This window comes from Barbus barbus (genome assembly GCF_936440315.1).
Source record: "Barbus barbus genome assembly, chromosome: 37".
In the NCBI taxonomy this organism is placed as follows: domain Eukaryota; kingdom Metazoa; phylum Chordata; class Actinopteri; order Cypriniformes; family Cyprinidae; genus Barbus; species Barbus barbus.
In genome coordinates, this window is record NC_136715.1 from 16197720 (window position 1) to 16221385 (window position 23666).

Sequence of the window (23666 nt, forward strand, 5' to 3'; positions counted from 1 at the left end):
TTGCAGCTATTACAGAAGATTCAAACGTTCACTGATGCTCCAGAAGGAAAAAAACATGCATTAAGAGCCTTTTGAACAGAATGAAGATGTGCATATTTTTCTTGTTTTGCCTAAATATCATAGTTTTTCATTTAGTACTGCCCTTCAGAAGCTACAGAAGATACTTACATGCTTTCCAGAAGACAAATTAAGTTAAATTTACCTTGATCTTCAAATTCAAAAAGTTTTCACGGTCCGGCTCTTAATGCATGGTTTTTCCTTCTGGAGCATCAGTGAGCGTTTGAACCTTCTGTAATAGTTGCATATGAGTCCCTCAGTTGTCCTCAGTGTGGAAAGATTAATCTCAAAATCATACAGTCATAGTCGGAAAGGGTTCAAATACACAAAAATGCACCAAAGAATTAGTTGGACCTGAAGGATTTTTCTGAAGAACAGTGGGTAGTTTAACTGTTCAGGACAAACAAGGCTCTCATGAACAACTATCACTAAACAACAAAAAAACACAGCTGTGAATCATTCAGGTAACAACACAGTATTAAGAATCAAGTGTATGTAAACTTTTGAACAGGGTCATTTTTATAAATTCCACTGTTATTTTCTCTTGTGGACTATATGTAAACATATTTTATGTGAAATATCTTATTCAGGTCAGTACTAAATAAACAATAACATGCATTTTGATGATCCCTCTTATTTTGGAAAAATAATTAACATTTTGCAGATTCTAAAAGGTGTATGTAAAGTTTTGACTTCAACTGTATATCAGTGTAATAAAGACTTCAATGAATGCCTGGTAGAAGGAACGTTTCACTGTGTGTCTGAATGCATTGGCTCTTCACACTGTACTTAATATTGCTCTGTCATGTAGTGTGTTCAATTTAAGTCATCATTTGTTTTCATTAGTTTTCCCACTCTGACAGCCAAAGTGTCTTTATAACCTGGTTCCCTAGGGCTGCATGTGTGTGTGTGTGTGTTTGTGCTTGGCTTGCACGGTCCGTGTGAATGATGAGATTAGCTAGAAAAAAAACTATAACCTATTGTTTTAAACATTATCCTCTAGACTGTAACCTCATAACCAGATTTAGCACTTTTGTTTTCATGATTAATACAATATGTATCCCAATTATCAAGTTGAGGTAGGGCTGAATGGGAGCAATTTAGCACAATCCAGTGGGAACTAAAGTTATTCATATGGTGCACCTCATGTAAATTACTATACTTCATATTCACCATTTTAATAGCCTCATTTGAATAAAATAAGCCATAGTCAATAGAGTCGCTGTCCTATTAACGACTAAAGAATGCTAATCATATACATGCATGTGTGTCTCGTATGCATATGCTGTATTGTATTACAGTAGAGCTGTAATTATAGTTCCCCTTATTCATACATAATGCTGTAGATTTGCATTGGGCTGCATAACGGAGGGATTGTGAATGGAGCCAAATGAATAGGCACACCACAGCAAGTGCTGCAGTAGTATTTCATGTCTAGCTTTCGTTTGAGAGAATGTTCAGTTTGATATTGATGTGCTATAAATATTTATACTGCATTTAACAATTAGTGGGTATGTGGAAAAGATAAAGATGTCATTAATCACTGTGCTGTGCTGTGCTGAATGATAATGAGCTGGAGGATCTGAGTCACCTTGATTTTCTGTCCACTATGACATCATTAAATCAGTGTTCATCTGCTGTCAACGGTGACTTTGAGGGTGTTTCATTCCCCACTGTGTCTTGGGAATTTGTACAGTTTTTAGGTTTAGCATATACATCTCCTAAAGGTATTTGACAGTACTGATTGGTCCTAGATGAAGAGGCTGAAGAAACAAAGCAAAATAGCATCACTGCATCGCCTTTTTTAATAAAAAATTACTCTCAGTGAAATTAAATTGAGATCAAATGGAGACTTTTCCTAGAAAGTTCAAAAGAACAGCATTTATTTGAAGTTAAGATAAAGTTCAGGAAAAATCTGAATAAAAATATTTTCCTGGGTTACTTGACTTGACATTCTTTCTCTCCATTTTTTGTCTCTTTTTCTCTCTGTCTCTCTCTCTGTTTTGTGTACTCCGAAAGGAACAGAGTGCTCCATCAGAAGGCTACTAGACAGAACATGTGTCTATTGTTCCATTGTTTGTTATTGAATAACACAGAAATACAAAGAATTGCCAGAACCTGTCCCTAATGGGAAGTTATGCTTTTAATTGTATTGCAGGTTGCTAGGCATGTGATTTTTGGAATTTGCTGCTTTTTTATGGTTTTGAGGAACAAATGTACCCGTTTAAGCATGCAGATGCATAAACGGGTACAAGAATACAAGTATCTACCACCAGCCGGTTCATTCCTGTGTCATGGTTTATGCATCTTAACTGTAAGAAAGCAATAAAAGTGTAATGAGACTTAAGAAAGCCACTGTAAACAAAGCACTTTCATTAAAATGAACATTTGGAAATTTGTCAGGGAGTTTCAGCTATTAAGATGCTATCGGAGGAAACAAGTTTCATAGTACCTTGGAGGACTGTATAACAGCTCTGAGTTATTTATGAGAGAATTGACAAATGCTGACACGGCTGTGATCGATACACATTGATTCATGTGTGAAGCTCAGAAAGGAATTCCAGCATACCACCTCCCAGCACGACCGCTTACACGTCCGTGTGCATGCATGTCTGACTATGTTTTATGTCATCACTTTTCTCATAACGGATACACATTCCCTAATGGGTTTGCCTGTGAAGACATTTCAGAGCAGATTTTATCCCGATTCATAAGGTACATGACTTATATATATAGTGGGTCAAGTAAATCTTCTCTGGATTCTGAGCCATCAGGCTAGCGGTCCCCGAACAGGCCAGCTCATGGCCGCTCAATTTAACTGTCTGTTACGGCCAAAACAAATATATTCAGCAGAAATTAATAACATGTTCCTCTGACGGGTGGTATTGTGGGCTAAGATTGTGACAAAGCTGGAGACTCTTAGCTCAATCCAGTTGCTTAAGCCTGGAAGCTCATCCAGAGGGATGAATGTGGTCAGAGTTCAATTCACAGGCAAGAGAGGACCAGTACAGATTATCTGATGTATTTGCACAGAAGCCTGAGGAAGCTGGTATTTGCTGGTACACACTTTGCCTTTTGTTTAACTTTTTTTTTGCCACTGTTATTAACATAGACAATGATTTCTACTGTATATCACCACTTTGAATGGCTAACACACCCACTGCTTTAAAGCTGTTTTATTATAGAACAATCTGCTTATGATGTTCAACCCAAGTGTTAGGCTACAGAATATGTATCATGTACCGAAACTACATTTTTGTGCAGTAAATTAAATATATGCAATACTTAATGTGAACATCTGTTCATCTGTTCATTGCTTACTCAGTCTAGATGTATGTTACTTAGTTTTTTTATCCATAATTTTACTTTTTTTTCTTGATGTATATTACCGTAAGTTTTACTTTTTTTCTGTCAGTTCTCTCATATATGTGTATGTTCTGTATATAAGTGCCTAGAGCTTCAGGAAACCATTCCAAATTCTGATTCTGAGAGTGGAATGCGGAATGGATTTAAACATGATAATTTATGGCACTAGTACACTTTTATTGGCAGCTGAAATCATCAAACAATACAAAATATTTAAAGGAATAGTTAATAAAAAATTATTTTTTTTCTGAAAATGTACTCATCCTCAGGCCATCCAAGATGTAGATAAGTTTGTTTCAGATTTGGTTTGGAGAAATTTAGCATTACATCACTTGCTCACAATGGATCCTCTGCAGTGAATGTATTCCGCAAAACTCCAGTCTGTCAATTAATGACTTTTTTTAGGTGAAAAGCTGCATGGTTGTAAGAAACAAATCCATCAGGACATCTTAACTTTAAACCGTTGCGACTGGCAAAAATAGTTTGTAATCCATAATAATGCTTCCTCTCATATAAAAATGCTTCTCACATCAAAATCCACAAAAATATTTATTTGGAACTGTTTTGTTTTTGCTTGTAAACAGTGCTTGATCTGTGCATATTTCTCTCCTGATTCAGACTGGAGAAAGCAATATTATGGATAGAGGATATTTTTTTATGCATATTTTAACCTGTGTCAATGGTTTGATGATGAATTTGTTTACTATAAACATACAGATTTCACTTCACAAGACGTTAATTAATGGACTTTCAATTGATGGAGTTGTGTGAATTATTTAGGATGGTTTTTATCAGCAGTTTGAACTCTCATTTTGATGGCACCCATTCACTGCAGAAGTTCCATTGGTGAGCAAGTGATGTAATGTTAATTTCTTTTAATCTCTTCTGATGAAGAAACAAACTATCTTGAACCATCTTGAGTGCCCTGAGGGTGAGTAAATTGCCAGCATATTTTCATTTGGGTGAACTTTTCCTTTAATAAGCCTTAGCATTTTGTTTTGGAATATTTAATTTCATGATTCCTCATGCCAGTCCACTTTCTTACAGGATTTCAGAGCAGCAGTGGAGTCAGCAGGAGATGAAAAGGAACCACTGTTAGAAAATGGGAAGCTAGATGAGATCTTGAGCACTCTTCCTCAGGCCTACCATCTTCACAATGAGATCCTCAATGAGCTGGAGACCCGCATTGAACAGTGGTGAGAACACACATACTGAAGCACATTAAACTAATGCACATCAATATCCACAAAATTTACACATGCTTATGCACACATTTAATAGCATGTCATTCCATAAAAATTCCTTACTTATGTTATATATAACATGTGCATCCTTTACAAGGTGCTAATGCATGCACTCCGCATCTGCTGTACTGTATACGTCCCCCCACCTGAGCCACATACTAATATGGACAAGCTGATGTGTTCTTGCTACCATTACATTACATTACACACTCTTATCTCTTTCATAGCAGAACATATGATGTTACAGTAGCACAATCCATTATAATGCCAGCATGAGTGTCCTTGGATGCCCACTGAAAAGTTCTCGTTGTTTCTCATTCATCTTCAGGGAGGACAGTCCTAGAGTGGTTGATGTCATATTAACGCGCCAGGCTGAGTTTTCATCCTTCGCAACCTACATCTCAGACTATGACCGCAGTATGTCACTTCTGGAGGAGAGCTGTAGACAGAGTAAAGCTTTCGAGGATGTGATGAAACGGTTTGAGGTGAGGTCTGACACGCAAATGTGTGTGGATTGTTTGGGAATTGATCCCAGTTTGATGATGTGAAAAAAGGATTCTGAAAAAAAAACTGAATTGATAGAATTGATAGAAAACTGAATTGATTTTTTACGCTTCATGTCTTTCATTGCTACGAATTTTGAGAAAACTTCTCACAGTTGTAAAAAAAAAAGTCTGAATTGTAAAATAAAAATATCTAAATTACCGTTTTTATTTTTAAGCATATGGATATTTTTTAACATAATCATTTTATATAATTTTAATATACATTTGTATAATTGTCTATATAGTATTTATATATAAACAAATTAACACATTATATGTTAATATCTCTTAATAATATTTTATTAATATATTTTGCCTTTGCTTTAAACAGTGTTTTCATTAGTTTTTTACATTTGTTGTGAAATTTTTTTTAGAATCATAGAATCTGGTTTCATTGTTGTGGTTTTCTATTCAGTTCACCGTAGCAGCCATATTCGACAGAGGCTCCCCTGAATCATTTAATTGGAGGATGGTTGGTGGAGTCACTTACCACACATTTCAGTGGTGATCGGGATCACCAACGACAAGAAGCCAGCTGTCCTCACTCATTAATATGCATTAGCATCTGTATTCAGAGAAGCCTCGGTGGGTGGTAGACTCAAAATTAGACCCTCAATGTATAGCAGGGAGAGATCAGGAAAGAGAGAAAGAAAGGCTGATTTAGCCAAATGTCCATTGTCATCAGTTGCTCAAACTGAAAAGTAAAAATGTGTGAATTAAGCTTGGTGAATTGCTCAGGTGTTTTTGAAATAAGTTAAGGAGTGCTTTTTTATATTTTTTAGATCAAGGACTGCATCTTTGTATAATATAATGTGTGACAGCCTACCGTGGCTTCAATCGCAGAGGCTCAAGATCTAAATAACCCCAGAGTAATGAAACAAGATTAAGATGTAATTTCTGCTTATAACAGCACATATTATTTTTCACAAAGGAATGTAATTCATTTGTGGGTGTGAAATGTGCTCACTCAGTGCTCTCAGTGAGTCCAGGTCAGTACGGCTGCAGTCACGCTTATAGGCTTTGACTGGGTGATGTATGTACCGAGCATCACTGGTTGCCCCTGGTCACTCCGCACTAATGAAACCAATAGAGCTGACTCTCAATGGTGTACCACCAGGTTAACACACACACACAAGTCAATAACGAGGCAGACTTTTCCTTACATTTCTCTTATCCTGCCAGCCATTTGTTTAGCCACCGCTGACTTGTTTTATTCACCCAATCTGTGCTGTGATGCTTCTCTCGGCTTGTTAAATGAGAGGAGATGCAGTTGTTTTATTGATTGGGGCCTGAAGATGGACAAGTCAGGAGTTTAAACACCCGCTTGACTTTATCAGTACATCCCACCATTGTAGCTCTGTAGAAATGTTAAATGTTGAAATGGTACTGGATCACTTCATCAAGAATTTGTGTGGGTTATATTTCACCCCAAACAAATTATGTTTAAAAAAAATGGTGCCTGGTTTAAGGACCGTACGATTTTATTGAATTATAACATTTAAGCACGTTTTCTTCCCAGTCTTCCCATTATGCAAAATTTTATATTCTGTAATTTAAAACAAGATTAATATTCTAATTGTAAAGTATTTAAGTGTTAAGGAAGTATTTTTTTGCACCAATTTAAAAAAGTATGCTGTTTTACAGTAATCTAATGAAAATCATTAAGAATAAATTGAATTACTAAAAGAAACAGCCTGATGCATTACAGTAATAAGAACTTGGGGAAATATGTTTAATTAACAGTAAAGTAAAGAAAAAGTATTTGAAAAAAAAGATAAAAAATACTAAGGATAGGAATTTTCTAATAATATAATATAAAATGTTTTCAAAATATTATTTTATGTATTTTAAAACAATTTAACAATGTAACATTTATTAACACTTGAAAATTTATTAATGATATTTATTAATGACATTATTTTTTATTATTTTCTTTTTTATCTTTTTTTTTTTTTTTTTTTTACTTGCAGGGTGAAGTGTGACCTGGCCATGCTTTTGTGATATTCCTCCACAAATATATCTCTATATGTTATATTTTTCTTCTGCTTTACGCATGGAAATTAATGTGGATTTTACCACATGGGTTTCAATGATGTGGCATTTCGTATTAGCAAACACACCAGCAGCATTTGAGCTTTTTGATGAGGGATAGTAGATGCATTGAGGATCGAGGATGCATTAGGAATTCTCTTCTCTGGAGCCGAGCTTGAGTAATCTCATTTTGTGCGTGCCTGTGCGTGCTGGGTTGATGACAGAGATGAAGTATCTACAGTAGCTGATCTGATCCCCGCTGTGGTCTGATAGGATTAAACCCTGTTCAGCCACACTGTTTACGAGGGTTTTCACCACGAACGTGTGTGTGTGTTTATAAGTATCTGGCTGTGTGTGTGCAGAATGTGTAAGGAGGAAGGAGGCAAAGTGGGCTGCTCTGAAAGAGAGCGAGAGATACAAAGAAAAATATATATGTACATATAAATATTCACATACACACACATATATAAGTATATATATATATATATATATATATATATATAAAATAACCTTTTAATTGAGCTAAAGCGTAAGACTAAAAGGGCATGATATATAGTATTTGTGTGTAGTATATAAATATTTATATGCATTCTTTAATATTTATTCATTTATTCTTGCATTCATCTCAAAGGCCATGCACTATGAGCAGGCCTGGTGTTTCTTTGGATGTGTATTATTAGTACACAGTGTTGCTCTTAAAATGTACAGGTGGAAAGGACAAGATAAAGACAGAATGAGACACTGACAAACAACACACAGATCTGGCATTTAGGCAATGAGGCGGAAAAAAGCTAATTAGCCAGGCAGTCTTCTTAAACAACCCTCAATTAAATTAGCTGTCCACGCAGACGCTGCTTCAGCCGGACCAGTGCCTGATTTGTATAGCCTGTCTGTTCTCTGGCACGAGCCGCCGTTCGTTCTCCTGGCTATGTCCCAACTCTGCTAAATATCTGCGCTTACACACATACACAAAGACTGTCCAATTCTTCAGCACAAATGTCAATTGGTTTGCAGTTTGGTGCAAGTGTTCAGTACGAGGCTGTTCATTAGTTTTGCTGCCTTTAACAATGAGACCATGTTGTGTTTAAACACAGGAATCTGGCAAGCTTTACGGTCAGGACGAGGCTCACTGCAGTGAAGGAACGATACAGAGAGGAAGTAATTAGATAATGGAGGACAGGTGCAAGATATTAAGAGTTGAAGAAGGAGAAAGGCTACATTCACACCTAAAAGTGCCTAATGTAGACTTTCTAATTTACACTAAACTAATTGAGATTTAAGCTAATTTTATGCTTTAAAATGTGGTCTTACGCTCCTTAACATAACATCATAAATACATTTCATAATTTTACTTGATTGCATATTTTGATATTACATAACGCACATAATGTGCGTTAACATTATTCTTTTAACTTGTATCATTGTATCATCAGTATATCTGGTAATATAGATTTAGTGTATCAGTATACACTTTAAACAAGTCTATTTTGCACCTTTCTATGTAATACTTCATAGTGCAGTTTACACAATACTTTAAATATTTTATACATTATGAAATTGTGCAATGTTTTAATATTTAATTTAATATTTACTTTTACTTCAATTTAATATTTTATATATTATATGAAATCAAAATTTTGCTGTAATTTTGCACTTTGTATATTCTTGAAGTGAATGAAAATTATATATTTATTATTATTTTACTATGATTGCATATTGTGATATGAATTATGATATGTGATACGCATTAGCATGAACTTTTTTAATTAGTATTTTTGCTATGTATCTAATACATCAATTTGCTGAATATTTTAAATATGAAATATTAATTGAATATTATATTGAACAATTAAATATTTATTTTCTTAAAATCAATGAAATATTTTTTAAACAAATTTTTTTTTTACAGATTTTTTCACACAAACAGAGAATAAAAATATATATATATATCTACACCAAGACACTCACATTCAATTAAATATTTTGTAAACCATTAAACTAAATATCAAATTCAGGTTAAACTTTATTTTAAGGTGTCCTTGTTACATTGTAATTATACATTTATGTACTGAGTAATATTAATTAACTACATTCTGGTTATGATTATGGTTTGGCTTAGTGTTACTTGCATGTAGTTATGCATAATTAATTATTATTTTTATAGTAAGTACATGTAATGTACTTGAATTTACTTGAATTGTCATACTTAGTGTTTGTGTGTGTGTGTGTGTGTGTGTGTGTGTGTGTGTGTGTGTGTAATTTATGAAGAAAATGAAGAGAAATAAGAAATGTGATGGATAAAACCTGTGAATTATATGATGATGATGACAGTAAGGTTATGACGCAGTTAGAGAGCTGGTGTGGAAAAAGATAATGAAACCCAGAGAGTGCCTTTCAGAGATGTTGTGGGAATGATGTTGTAGCAGGTGTGCAAACTGGACAAACTGAACACTGGCTTGTCTTCTTTTATCTTGAAGCCACAACTCCCTTCGTTCACACTCCTCACAAGGTCATTAACGGCATCTCTTTTTCCCTTTTCTAGTTCTCTCAATCTCAAGCATTGTCCCATGTCTCTGGATGTCCATAACTCTGAAGTTATTTGCCCTTATCTGCCCTTTACTGACCTCTCACGTCCCCCCTGGCTCCTCAGAGCTCGCATGAACAATGACGTGTCAAAGTCAATTAGGCCTTGATTGATTTCTTCTCAACACATGTTTGATTGATTCACTTGTTCACTTTTTCTCCCAGTGAATGATATAATTGGGATGGAATTGGATGGAACGAGGCTTACTCAGGGTTTTGTCTAGCTGGAAAAAGGGAAGGTCAATGAATAACCTTGAAATGGGCTTTTCTAAGTGGTGCCATTGTGATCTATGATACTGTATCTTGTGGGTCAAAAGAGAGCACAGGTGGCATGTAACTCTTGATTGTGTATGATTGTGCATTCGAGTTTGTGTGTGAGTTTTAAGGGAAAAACGGTTTTGTGTTTATAGAACTCTTTTTGTGTCTATACATTTATGTGCAGCATGTGCAGATGCTATAAAAAGTAATTGTAATAAGTGTGAGTTTCTGGCTAGTAAAATGGTTCAGATGTTTGTTAAACATGAATTTGAGGTAACACTTTGGAATAAGGTTCCATTTATTAACATTAGTTAACATGAACTAAGAATGAACAATACTTCTACAGCATTTATTAATCTTAGTTAATGTTAATTTCAGCATTTACTGATGCATTATTAATTTCACAAATTGTGTTTGTTAACATTAGTTAATGTAGAGTGAACTAACATGAGTAAACAATGAACAACTGTATTTTCATTAACTAACTTTAACAAAGTTTAATAAATAGTGCAATAAATGCATTGTTCATGGTAGTTAATACATTAACTAATGCTAATAAATGGAACCTTATTCTAAAGTGTTACCGAATTTGATACTAATTTATATTTCTCTTACTTTACCTTTGTGACATCATGTAAAAAAGGTTTGACATGAATGCAGCATTAGTGTATGATATTTTGTGTGTGTGTGTGTATTCCAAGTCCTTGTCTGTGTTTACAGTAATAATATGTTTGCATGCATTGTATATTGTTTTATGTGCCATTTCTCAAATGCATGTGTGTTTGTATTCCAGACACAGAATGCAGAAGGAGTTCATGTTCCTCTGAAACACCAGCTGCTGCGGGTCATTGTACGTGTGCTCCAGTACCGCATGATCCTCACAGGTGAACACTGCATGATTCAGACATGTAGTCCAAATGGTATTTTCCCATAACAATACTTTATCGCATTCAGTTCCTTTTTAAGGAAAGAAGACTAAATAATTTGTGCAATTTGTTGTTAACTAAAACTGACATTTTGAAAAATAACGTTTACAAAATTATGAGTAACATTTGCAGTCCTTGTGCACTAACAATTAGTGCTGTCAAACGATTAATCGTGATTAATTGCATACAAAATAAATGTTTTTATTTACATAATATATGTGTGTGTATTGTGTATATTATATATAAATACACATAGTATATATTTTGAAAATATTTGCATGTATTTACATGAATAAATTTATATTCATATAATTTATTTTATAAATATATTTAATATATAAACATAACATTTTTCTTAAATATATACATGCATGTATTGCATGCAGTATTCAAATTACTAAAATGAAAACTGAAATAAGAATAAATGAAAGCTAAATATAAATATTTCATACATTTATTTAAAATAACAAATAACAAAACAATGACAGCACATAGAAAAATAACTTAAACTTAAAATTAAATTAAAATGCAAACTGGAAATATAAAAATACAAGCTTATTTAAAGATGTTAATAAATATTGTAATAGTAAAGAAATAATGCAAAAATAACAATTATTGGGTTCTACATGTGTAAATGTTGAAAGTACAGTGAATAAGTACTGCATACAGAGATACTACACAAAGGTGCATTTATGCAACAACAGTCTATATTTATCAAACTGCATAAAAATGCACAGGAAATAGTAATTAAATAATAAAACTACTTTCTCAAAACTTAATTGACATAATCTTACAGTAGGTGTAAAATTGTTGTTTTTGTTGCCGACTTGCAGTTCTGGTGTTCACATTTTGATAGATGGTATTTCACTTGTGAATGATTTGTCTCTTAATTAAATCTCACCATACAAAGGCTGCCAATGACTCGGAGGTTTGGGTTAAAAATGAACTGTAAATAATGTACTGTATGTTGCATCTTGTACTTAAAACATACGACTGTTTGAGTGTGTTTAAAAGACCACGGGATGATGAAGTAGAAGCTATTTTGTCTCTTTATCATTAATTTGGTTTTTATCTCATTCTTTCCAGACTACTTAAACAACCTCTCTCCGGATTCAAAAGAGTATGAAGACACACAAGGTATTGTTGTCTCAGTCTCTCTCTCACACAATGATGACCACTGAGCATGTTTGAACTGTGAAAACATTAATTGTGCTTATGACTGCAACTTTTTATCCACAGCTGCGCTGGTAATCGTGTCAGAGGTCGCAGACCAGGTTAATGACAATCTAAAACACGGGGTGAGTTGTTTCTGTGTGTGAGAGAGATCGTGTTGTATTGTTGACACATGATGAAAAAGGAGCGAGGGGATATGATGTCATCATAGTGTACCAGGTGTCCAGAAACAAAGAGAGTAGTGTGAAATCAGCCAGACACAGAGGCATCTCCAAACACATATACACACAGTAACAGACACAGAAACCTTCCGTTTCTACCCCTAGTCATTTCTGAACAGCTCTTTCTTTTTCTCATCCACAAATCAGTTCTATTTCTCATTCTTACTCTTATGTCTTTCTGTTGCTATCGCAGGAGAACCTGCTTCGTTTGGTCCACATCGACTACAGTGTGAGAGGAAAACGAGACCTTCTTCAACCAGGAAGGGTACATTCAGCTTCATACGCTGTATTTATGGTTTCATGTTTATCGTTTATTACTGTTTTTACTGGCAGTAAAACCTGAAAAATCAGCAACAGTTATTAGACATCAAAGGTTTAAGTGAATAACACCCTTACCCATAAGTCACCTGGCCTCTTGCACCTGTGTGTTTTGCAGGTTTTTGTCAAGGAGGGCACTCTGATGAAGGTCTCCCGGAAAAGCAGGCAGCCCAGACACCTCTTCCTGGTATTTTGTCATGCTTCTCTCTACTTGCAGTGCACTTAATTGTATTAAATGTGCACTTGAAGTGTAATTAAAATCTTTAAGTATATTTTAAAAAACTACACTTGCGGATAATATAATATTAGTTAAATATAAATGAAACTTAAGTGCACTTTTATGACTTTCTTAACATACTTAAGTACACTTTTGAAAATTGCACTTTGTAATAATGTCAGATTAGACGTTTATGTACAGATTAACTAGTACATTTTAATAATCATTTGTCATAAAGAAATACTTCATTATAATTTTAACTTTAATGTGTTATTTGATTTTACATTTAAAGTTAATATATTTTAAACACACTAAATTTCTACTTCATCATTACAAATGTGTAATTACAAATAGACTGAAAATACAAGTTACAATATAAATGGCATTGTTATATATTTTAGTTTACCATAAATGCTTGTCAATACATTCGTCAGTGCACTTTGACCATATTTCATATACAATGAAATATGAAATTACTTTTAAAGATGTACTTAAGTGGGTAAAAAAGCACTCCTGCATAGTATTTCTTAGAACAGGTGGATTCACAGCCGTTTGGAGCTCATCTGACTTTGTTTGTGTCTGAAAATTATTGATCAAACCCATTGGCAGAGTGGGACCGTTAATAGCTTCTGCTTCAGTTAGATTTCCTGTATTGCTTCTTGTGTCCGAGGGCAAGTAGGTGTTGCATTCTTAAAGCTATAGTACTGAGCAGTTATTGACAGGTGTATTGTTGATATTTGGTCTTTCAAAAAGGCAGCCAGTTTCCTAGTGTCAGGGAACTGTCGTGTGTGTGTCATGTGTTCCTGCCTCTTGTGCCCTTATTTGGTTTGTTTCCTGTCCTTGTTAAATGTAATCATTAGTTAATTCTTGTCTAGCCGTGTTCGTCTCGTTATCTATGATTTACCTGTGTATATTAGTCCTGTCTGTTCAGTTAAACTTCGTCTGGTCTACTCGTTAACCCCGGTGTGTGATGTCCTTGTCTGCCTTGCCTTGTCCTGCCCTGTCTTGATCTTCAGTAAAGTATGTTATTTGAGTTTCTATCCTCGTCTGCGTGTTCCTGGTTCCTCCCTCGTGTGTGCACCGTGACAGAAGACCAGACCACAACAGTAAGCGGCGCCCCTTCACCTCGTTTTGTTTTTCGTTTTTAAAAGTCTTTTGTTTGTTCCTGTTTGTCTGTCCCTCGCGGCATGGAAGTCGCCGCTCGTCATCCTGCCTTAGCCCGCGTCAAGTGGGCGTGGGAGTTTGGTGGGATCACCGCGAGTGCCGCGAGTCCGCTGGCCGCGAGCCCTGAAGTCAAGCCCGCGGGATCGCCGCTGAGTCAAGCCCGCCGATCGCGGGAGATGTCCGCCGCTGCCCGCGGCTATCCCAACCTCGCCGCTCACACCGAGCCCGCCGTTCGCGGGAGTTCACGCCGCTACCTGCGGTTCACCAAGTCCGCCGTCCGTGGGGAAAGCCAACCCACCGTCGGCGGCTTCACCGAGCCCGCCGTTCGCGGGAGATCAACGCTGCCGTCCGTGGGGAAAGCCAACCCACCGTCGGCGGCTCACGCCGCTACCCGCGGCTCACCGACCCCGCCGTTCGCGGGAGTTCACGCCGCCGTCCGCGGCACACCGAGCCCGCCGTTCGCGGGAGTTCACGCCGCCACCTGCGGTTCACCCAAGTCCGCCGTCCGTGGGGAAAGCCAACCCACCGTCGGCGGCTTCACCGTGCCCGCCGTTCGCGGGAGATCAACGCTGCCGTCCGCGGGGAAAGCCAACCCGCCGTCGGCGGCTCCCCCTGTTCACGCCGCCGTCCGCGGCTCCCCTGTGCACGCCGCCGGTCCGCCTCTGACTCAATGCCCGCCGGTCCGCCTCTGACTCAATGCCCGCCGGTCCGCCTCTGACTCAATGCCCGCCGGTCCGCCGCTGACTCAAGCCCACCGGATTGCCGCTGACTCAAGCCCACCGGATTGCCGCTGACTCAAGCCCACCGGATTGCCGCTGACTCAAGCCTGCCGGTCGCCGATACCCTCTCCGTGGATCAAGTCCACATGTCACGGCCAGGAGAGCCGTGTTTGTGTTTGTTGTGCCCACAGGAACATTTTAAACTTACCTTGTCATGCCATGTCTTGTCTTGTCCATGGAGACTCGTCTGGGGCAGGCGGCTCCTTGAATTGTGGCCATGGAGGCCAGTCGCAGCCGCTTGCCCCCCCTGTCGCAGAAGTGGAGGAGGTTGCTGAGGGACCCTGTGAGGGCCCCTGACTCCTCGTCAAGCCCAGAGGAAGACTCAGCTTCCTAGCCAGCCCAGGAGGGCTTCTGGTTCCTGTGGGATGTCCTGTCGTGTTTGTCTGACCCTGGAGGGTTTCTGTCGTGTCTTGTCGTGTTTTGTCTGTCTAGCCCCGGAGGGCTCCTGATACCCCCTGGATTCCCCATGGAAATTTTGGGGGGGGGGTAGTAGAGGTCTGGGTGGAGTGGGTGGGCCGAAGAAGGATGCCATGGCCACAGTTACCACCTGCCATGGCCTCCTGAGCTCCCTGCTCTGCCATGGGTCCTGTCTGTCTGTTCCGCTCTGGAGGTCCCCGTCCTGTGGTCCGTGTCTGTCCTGAGAGGCCTCCAGAGCGCCCACCCCCCCTCCCCGATGGAACTGTTAAGGCTCGGGACGAGCCTTTCGGGAGGGGGGAGTTATGTCAGGGAACTGTCGTGTGTGTGTCATGTGTTCCTGCCTCTTGTGCCCTTATTTGGTTTGTTTCCTGTCCTTGTTAAATGTAATCATTAGTTAATTCTTGTCTAGCCGTGTTCGTCTCGTTATCTATGATTTACCTGTGTATATTAGTCCTGTCTGTTCAGTTAAACTTCGTCTGGTCTACTCGTTAACCCCGGTGTGTGATGTCCTTGTCTGCCTTGCCTTGTCCTGCCCTGTCTTGATCTTCAGTAAAGTATGTTATTTGAGTTTCTATCCTCGTCTGCGTGTTCCTGGTTCCTCCCTCGTGTGTGCACCGTGACACCTAGACAGTAAGTGAGCTGGTTTATATGTGCCATAACTGTTCAGCAGACACTGGAGGCTAAATTAGCTGTAGCACAAGGCTACCCCCACCCCTCTTTATAGCGCTCTTGTTTTCGAGGGTCGTACTTCCTCCCAGGATGTCTGCTGTAGGTCATTGGATGCCAGCTTCCTGTGCTGGGACTTTACTGACAGCACACTGAAGACTAGGCCCAGAGAACAACAGATCAACAACACTGAGCCACCGCAGCTGAAAAACAACGCTAAAAACATTAGGCTGAGCAGTCAGTTCAGTTGTTTACCTGAAGTACATTTACTCTGTTACTTCCACTCGGGTGGTTTTCTGAATGTCTTAGTGACAAGATTTTAAGAAGAATGGGCTCTGTGGGCTCTGCTGAGATGTTTTAAATAATGTCAACTTGTACAAAAAATTTGAGGGCAGTATGATTGTTTTACGATCGTCAGAAATAAAACTCTTTTTAAAAATGTATTCAAATAGAAAACAGTTATTTAACGTTGCAGTAATATTTCACAACAGTACTGTTGATGCTGTATTTTTGGTCAAATAAATGCAACTTTGGTGAGTATGAGACTTCTTTTCAAATGTTACTGACCTTTAACTTTTGAACAGTAGTGTATACAGACCTTTGGGTGAGGAAATTAATTATTATCTTTAGAAAGAACATTACTATCCATTTTTCCTCCTTTTTCTAAAGTTCTGAGTTTTCTAAAGTTCACATTGGCGCATTTTCTCTTCAAGGCACAAGGCAGTTTGTAGTTTCTCATTATAACTAGCATTTGACAAATGGTCATTTTGGACCGTGTATACATACATACAGGAAGCATTTACTAATATTGCGACACTCTTGGCTCTGAAGATCCTAGTTACCTGAGTCTTTCTTCATCTTCTGCTATCCTCTCCTTTCTGCTCTCTTCTCTCCCTTGATCGATCAATCTCTGACTGGTGTTTTTATTTTAAATTTTTCTATGAGAACCTGTGACTGATGTCATAGAGTCCAGCCCTGACTGTTGTGATATGATATCAGAGGGTCCCCTAATTCTTCGAGATCCGGATTTAATTTATGGATTAATAAGTGAATTGCTCAAAAAATCCCACCAACCAACTATCACTCACTCACTGATGCCCAAAGGCCATTTCCTCTGTCAAAACTACCCTTCATTGCCTGTACAAATCTACCACTTCACAGATAGAGTCAAAGCATGAAATATCTTTGAAAGTCAATCTGAAATAAACTAAAATATTAATGTTAAATGAAAAACAAATTAATATTAGGAATGTTACCTTGAATAAAATAAGTTAAGTTGAAGTACTAAATTACTAAAACTGAAGTAAAAACGTAAAGCTAAATAGAAATAGTAATACTTAATGAAATAAAAACAAAATAAAAAAATGACCATATAAAAATCATTATCCAATAGTCATGAAACCCCAGAAAAGTTGTGGTCAAGTTTATTCACCTGAGCTGAATTGGACAAAAAATTGTCACAACTATCATGCAACACTAGTTACGTTTTGTTGACATGTAATCAGGGCCTTTTTTTTTTGTGGCTACTGTAATGTTATCAGATCACTATGGAGGTCTTACGCAGGACTCTTACTGTAAGTTATTTGTTGTTTTCTCTCATATTTTTTCTTCACCAAGGTCCAGTTTCAAGGGACACACACACTAGCTACATGAGAACTGATACATTCTCGGCTGTATGAGGGTTGTTGTTGATGTTTTTGTTGTCTCTGTCCTGCTGTCTCCACCCAAAAAGGCTTTCTCAGAAGCGTCCAGGCTGAAATTCCTGGACCCGGTCTGTGAACTGCGGATGTTTGGGGCATGCACATTGCATGTCTGATGATGTCACTACTTTTGTTTGGAGCTATATATGTCGAGCAAACACAATGGTTTGAAGTGTAGGGCTAGCCTATTTGTGGGTGTGAGTTTGTGTTCTTAGCACAGCTACTTCATTGTCAGGAATGAAGCTAAGCAGAAAATACCCCATAAACTGTTATCAAGCACAAAGTATTGTATTGAACGTGTGAATTGCTTTCTTGGGTATTGAGCTGAATTTGCTACACCTTTGGAAGAATGTGCATTGAGCAGACAGGAAGAAATTAGATCATATCAAAACTATTTAAAGCAGTTGTTTTAAAGCAGGGGTCCAGGGCCCACTAGGGGGCCTCAGCAAAGTTCAAGGGGGCCTCAAGGTGGCTTAAAAAATACTGAGTAAAATTATTAACACCATGTACTTCAGGTTTAGCTGCTTGTAATTGTGCAGAAACATTTTTACCGTTATTTTCATATGGACACTCCTAATTATTTTTAAAATTAAAAAAGGGTGATGGGGGACTTCAAATCAAAAAGGCTGATACCTACTGATTTAAAGCTTATACTGCCTCCTTGTGGTAGACATAAACATAACAGAAAACAAGCATCACTCTTACTTTGCTCATACTTAAGTTTAGGGGTTTAAATAATGTAAATATTATTATTACACTATTCAATAGAAATATACTACAATAATAACGAAACCACTAGTTATGATAAAATAATGTAAATCTAATCTACATGGTTTAATTTGGACAGGGATAGAGCAGAAGTGTGCACACTTGAAAGGTTTTACTGCCTCCTAGTGGTGTATATAAAGACAAAAGAAGGCAAGTCTCACTCTTAACTTTTGCTTACATTTAATTTTAGGTTTGAATGATTTAAATATATTATGATTAGTAGTAATATTAGTAGTATTGTCTATAGGAGTAATAATGATGCTAATAATTATAATGATCCTAAATCCACAATAATAATATATAATAATTAATATTATAATAATATTATCATATAAATCACTAATCTAAATGGTTTAACTTTAATAATTAATTGACGTGCTCATGCACTCATGTCATTTAAAATAGTGTATATAGTTGTGTACTGTATAAAGGTGTGTATGACACTGGTATGACACAGGTATTACAAGGTGAAGGTGACTTATGAGGACATTGACCCATGTCCCCACTTTTCTAAACGCTTATAAATCATACAGAATGCGTTTTTGGGGGGCAAAGTAGAAATGCACAGTCTCCTGTGAGGGCTAAGTTTAGGTGTAGGGTTGGTGTAGGGTAATAGAACAAACAGTTTGTACAGTAAAAAAAACCATTATGCCAATGGGATGTCACCATAATTCACAAAAACAAACATATGTGTGTAGGGCAAATTTGTACCTAGAAATGAGTTAAATCTGACAAAACCACCTAGTAAGAATAGTATTACAATAAAGTACATTTTTATTGTAAAAAATGCAGAACTTTTAGAGTGCTGGTTAGGGTTAGGTTATAGTATATATAATTAGCAGTATATAAAACAATTTCTAGTCTATGGAATGTCTCCATTTAGATAGTAAACATGTTTGTGCATGTGTTGCAGATGAATGACGTGATGCTGTACACCTACCCTCAGCAGAATGGTAAATACAGGCTGAAAAACACACTGACTCTAAGTGGAATGAAGGTAAGACAGCAGCATCTCTCAGCACATTCATTTTGTTTTTTGGTTAACCTACTAGGAAACAAAACAGATAAGGCTAAGTGTGATTGCAGTTGTATTATCAAGAACTGAGCTGTATGTGTTTTCATGTGTCTGTAGGTCAGTAAACCTGTCATAGACAATGTGCTCAACACGCTCAGGATAGAAGTCAGCGACGTTACCATCACTCTCTCAGCGAGGTAATGAGCATTTCCATAATGGTTTGCATGTGTCTGTACTGACATCTACTCTCATGCAATCACTTCAAGCATGGCTTCTTTCTGTCTCTGATAGTTCTTTAGGTGAGAGAGAGGACTGGTTCCACACGCTGAGCCGGGCTATAGCGGATCACGCCGCAGGCCTCAATACCTTCAGCTGCTCTAGTGAGGTGTGAGGAAATATTTTACACAGCCTCTGTACAAAATATCTATGGGCTAGTTATCAAACAAGCAACTGAAAAAAAGTCATTGTTAAGTTTTTTGTTTAATGCATTAGTATGCAATATTAAGGAAACTAAACGATGAAATCACTGTCCATGTTTCCAGGCGAGAGAGAAATTATGGATGTCTCTGGGAGAGGCTGCTCCTGTTCTAGTTCCTGTTTCACATGTGTTGATGTGCATGAACTGCACGTCAGACTTCAGGCTAACACTGCGGCGGCATCACTGCAACGCATGTGGAAAGGTAAAACATCTGTACCATGTGTAGGGAAATGTCTCATAGTCTTAAAGGGATAGTTCACCCAAAACTGAAAACGCTATCATTAAATAATTACTCACCCTCATGTCGTTCCAAACCTGTAAGACCTCTGTTCATCTTCGGAACACAAATTAAGATTTTTTTAATGAAATCCGAGAGCTTTCTGACATAGACAGTAATGAAATTGAAATATTTTATGGGTCAGAAAAGTAGTAAGGACATCGTTAAAATAGTCCATGTGACATCCGTGGTTCAACTGTAATCTTATGAAGCTACGAGAATACATTTCTGAAAATTCTGGTTCAAATATGTAAGCCTGGGCAAAAAATTGCAAGTCATCCTCTCAGAGTATCCGGGTCACATCAGAATGCTGGGTCATGTATTAGCAGCGTCACACGCATGCATTGTTGTACTCTTGTGAACGTGTGACGAAGATTGACACGGAAGAGAAGAGATTGTTTTTTTCTTTGCGCACAAAAAGTATTATGTTTGAACCACTGATGTAATGGATGCATGGACTATTTAATGTTGTTCTTACTATCTTTCTGGGCCTTGAATGTGGTAGTTGCGTTGCTGTCTATGCAGGGTCAGAAAGCTCTCGGATTTCATCAAAAATATCTTAATTTGTGTTCCGAAGATGAACGAAGGATCCTACGGTTTTGGAACAAAATGAGGGTGAGTATATAATGACAGAATTTTCTTTTTTGGGGTTAACTATTCTTTTAAATTCAAGACATATATTCTTTGATATGTTACAGTTAACAATAAAACACTCAGAGGTGGTCTTTACAGTGACCCTAGTCTCGCTTAGCCAGACCTTCTGACTGACAGCTGAAGGTCTGGAATATATGGCAGGTTTCATTGGCCAAGGCCCACCCATGAGGCCGTTTGACCGACATGTCAAACAACCAATCATAGTTTGTTTCGTTCAGCGTCACGTTTCGAGGCGTGGAAATGTCGTCACAATAACAAACTGGTGTGTGAAACTCTCGGATGTATTTTAAAGATTGTATGCCACGAACATTAAATATTTCACATACTTTTGAAATTCCAGCGTTTAGTTGACCCTGATAAGCATTCGTCATCACATTTGTAAACACGGCGGCTTTCTTCTTTCGTGAGGCGGTTTGGTGCCACAGCATCTTTGTTTCCCAGCGGACCGAAAATAAATGCGACACTCGCGTCTCCCGGAAATCCGGTTTAATTCAACCAGTCAGATGACAACTTCGACATTCCTGAAGTGTTTCCAGAAAAGTGTGCCATATGCATTAAATGTTTAGCCTACGGTCCATGGGTTTGACATCTGAGGCTGAGACTACAGTGACCCTAATAAGCATTTAGACTCAAAAATGTATGAACAGCATTGTATTAGATAATAATAAATGATCAAACAGCAGGATTACATTAGTGGATATTTCACAGGATACAGATATTTTTGTATAGTACATATGTATGTTTTGATTTCAACCAAAAAAGTAACTTTTTTCAAGAAATGTTATGGAATTACTATTTTTATTGCCATCAAAGAAACATATTTGTTCTGTGATATTATGAATAGGATTGTTATTAGTGATTGACTAGTAAATCAGCCTAGTTAGTCAGCAAATATTTGGCATTGGCTGGTAGCAGTGCCCACTTGGCCAGTTAACAGAAGTGCCAGCTCCCCCTTGTGGCAGGGAAGGGTTTTGTTCATTGTCACGTCATTCAGAGACTTTATAGTGTTTTGCAATATTTTGAGTGAACTTTGAGGAATAATGTGCAAAGTAGATTACAGGGATTTAGTGTACATTCCATTTGTTTTCTACTTTTAAAATGTAATTTATTCCTGTGATGCAAAGCTAAATTGTCAGCAGCTATTACTCCAGTTTTCAGCATCACATGATCTTTCAAATCATTATAATGCTGATTTGGTGCTCAAGAAACCTTTCTTATTATTATTAATGTTGAAAACAGTTGTGCTGAATAAAAGTATTAATTTCTTTAAATACATAATTAAATAATAAATCTTACTGACCAAAACGTGTTAAACGGTAGTATATACTGAATATCAGCGTTAAATCATGCTTTCTCTTATTTTTATTAATGTCTCTCATCGCATCTCATTTTTACTATTCATCTGAACTGTCTCGCCCTGTTTTTAGGTTGTGTGTCGCTCCTGCTCAAGAAACAGGTATCCTCTAAAATACCTGAAGGACAGGATGGCTAAAGTCTGTGACCACTGCTACGCTGAGCTCAGAAAGAGAGGTAAGAGCAAAAGCCTCCGAAATGAAATCAGACTTTAAATTAAGTGTTTAGTTAGAAATAGTACAGAAATCATTAATGTAAACTGTTCACTTTGATTGAACCGTTTCATACTCACCATCACAGTTAAAATGATTTTTTAGAATATTATTAAGAATATAATTTACTTTTGTTATTTTTCATTATTCATCTGCAATTGATTGTTTAAACAAAACAGGCTGTTTCCATTCTAAACGTTTAAACTATCACAATAACTATATAGTTAATGTCAGTGTATGATGTGTTTGTAGGCGGTAATATTCCAGGATCGTGTGGGAGCGCCAGTCCCCGCACAAACAGGGCCAGCAGGCCTCTCTCTGCTGTGTTCCAGAGCCTACAGCCGCCCAGCCTGTGGAGGAACAGAAAGAGCAACTCACCTCTCACACAGGTACACACACAAACGCTCACATTCACATCTGAATTAATGAGGTATTTTTATACTCAGAGTTAAAAAGTCTCGGTGTGTGCAGGTATCTGTGGGTGCAGAGGGATCCACTATGAGTGGCAGTCTGCAAAGACGCAAAAAGAGCAAAAGGAAGTGGAAGAGGCTGTGGTTTCTGCTCAAAGACAAGGTGCTCTACACCTTTAAAGCACGAGAGGTGAGGGGACCCAGAGTCTCCCACACCAACACAGACACTACATTATGTACAAACAAATACTCATGCATACATATGCACATTATAACCTGCACAAACTACATTTAATGTGTTGGATCAATACCAAAATTTTGATTTTGATACAATATCAGCCTCTGGTTCCTCACATCATTACTAAATCAATAGCTTAGGCAACAAATAAACCACTTTTGGTGACTGATTAAATACAACTAGGACTGTCAATGTTAATCATTTGCAAACATGGCAATAAATTGTTTTGTTTTTTTCCCCACTACTTAAATGTTTGGGGTCTGTAAGGTTTTAAAAGTTTTTGAGAGAAGTCTCACCAAGGCTGCATTTATTTGTTCAAACATACAGTAAAAACAGTAATATTATTACATTTTAAGATGTTCTGTTTTAACATATTTTGAAATGTCATTTCTCTGTCAGGGCAAAGCTGAATTTTCAGCATCATTTCTTCAGTCTTCAGTGTCACATGATCCTTCAGAACTCATAGCAAAATGCTGATTTGTGGTCAAATTACAACTAAATTGTCAAATTTAATAAATCTCACTTTTATGTCTGAACTGCTAAACTTTGCTGTCTTGTTTGGTCAGGTGCTGAAATATGCAAAATAATAATACTGA

At 37.5% G+C, this 23666-nt stretch overlaps 1 protein-coding gene across 2 annotated transcripts in view; it reads left to right on the forward strand.

The window, feature by feature from the left end:
• Positions 1-23666, forward strand: part of LOC306857038 (FYVE, RhoGEF and PH domain-containing protein 5-like) — a 75563-nt gene that overhangs the window by 48793 nt on the left and 3104 nt on the right. Inside the window, exons 10-23 of one of the 2 annotated variants that reach the window (XM_079396685.1) lie at positions 4471-4619; positions 4996-5152; positions 10878-10968; positions 12097-12147; positions 12250-12308; positions 12598-12669; positions 12841-12909; positions 19347-19430; positions 19566-19645; positions 19740-19833; positions 19991-20128; positions 22285-22387; positions 22675-22811; positions 22894-22995. In XM_079396685.1, the coding sequence (XP_079252811.1) occupies positions 4471-4619; positions 4996-5152; positions 10878-10968; positions 12097-12147; positions 12250-12308; positions 12598-12669; positions 12841-12909; positions 19347-19430; positions 19566-19645; positions 19740-19833; positions 19991-20128; positions 22285-22387; positions 22675-22811; positions 22894-22995 (1386 nt within the window). Of the gene's footprint in view, positions 1-4470; positions 4620-4995; positions 5153-10877; positions 10969-12096; positions 12148-12249; positions 12309-12597; positions 12670-12840; positions 12910-19346; positions 19431-19565; positions 19646-19739; positions 19834-19990; positions 20129-22284; positions 22388-22674; positions 22812-22893; positions 23023-23666 lie in introns of both variants that reach the window. The other variant, XM_079396684.1, reaches the window with a different exon arrangement.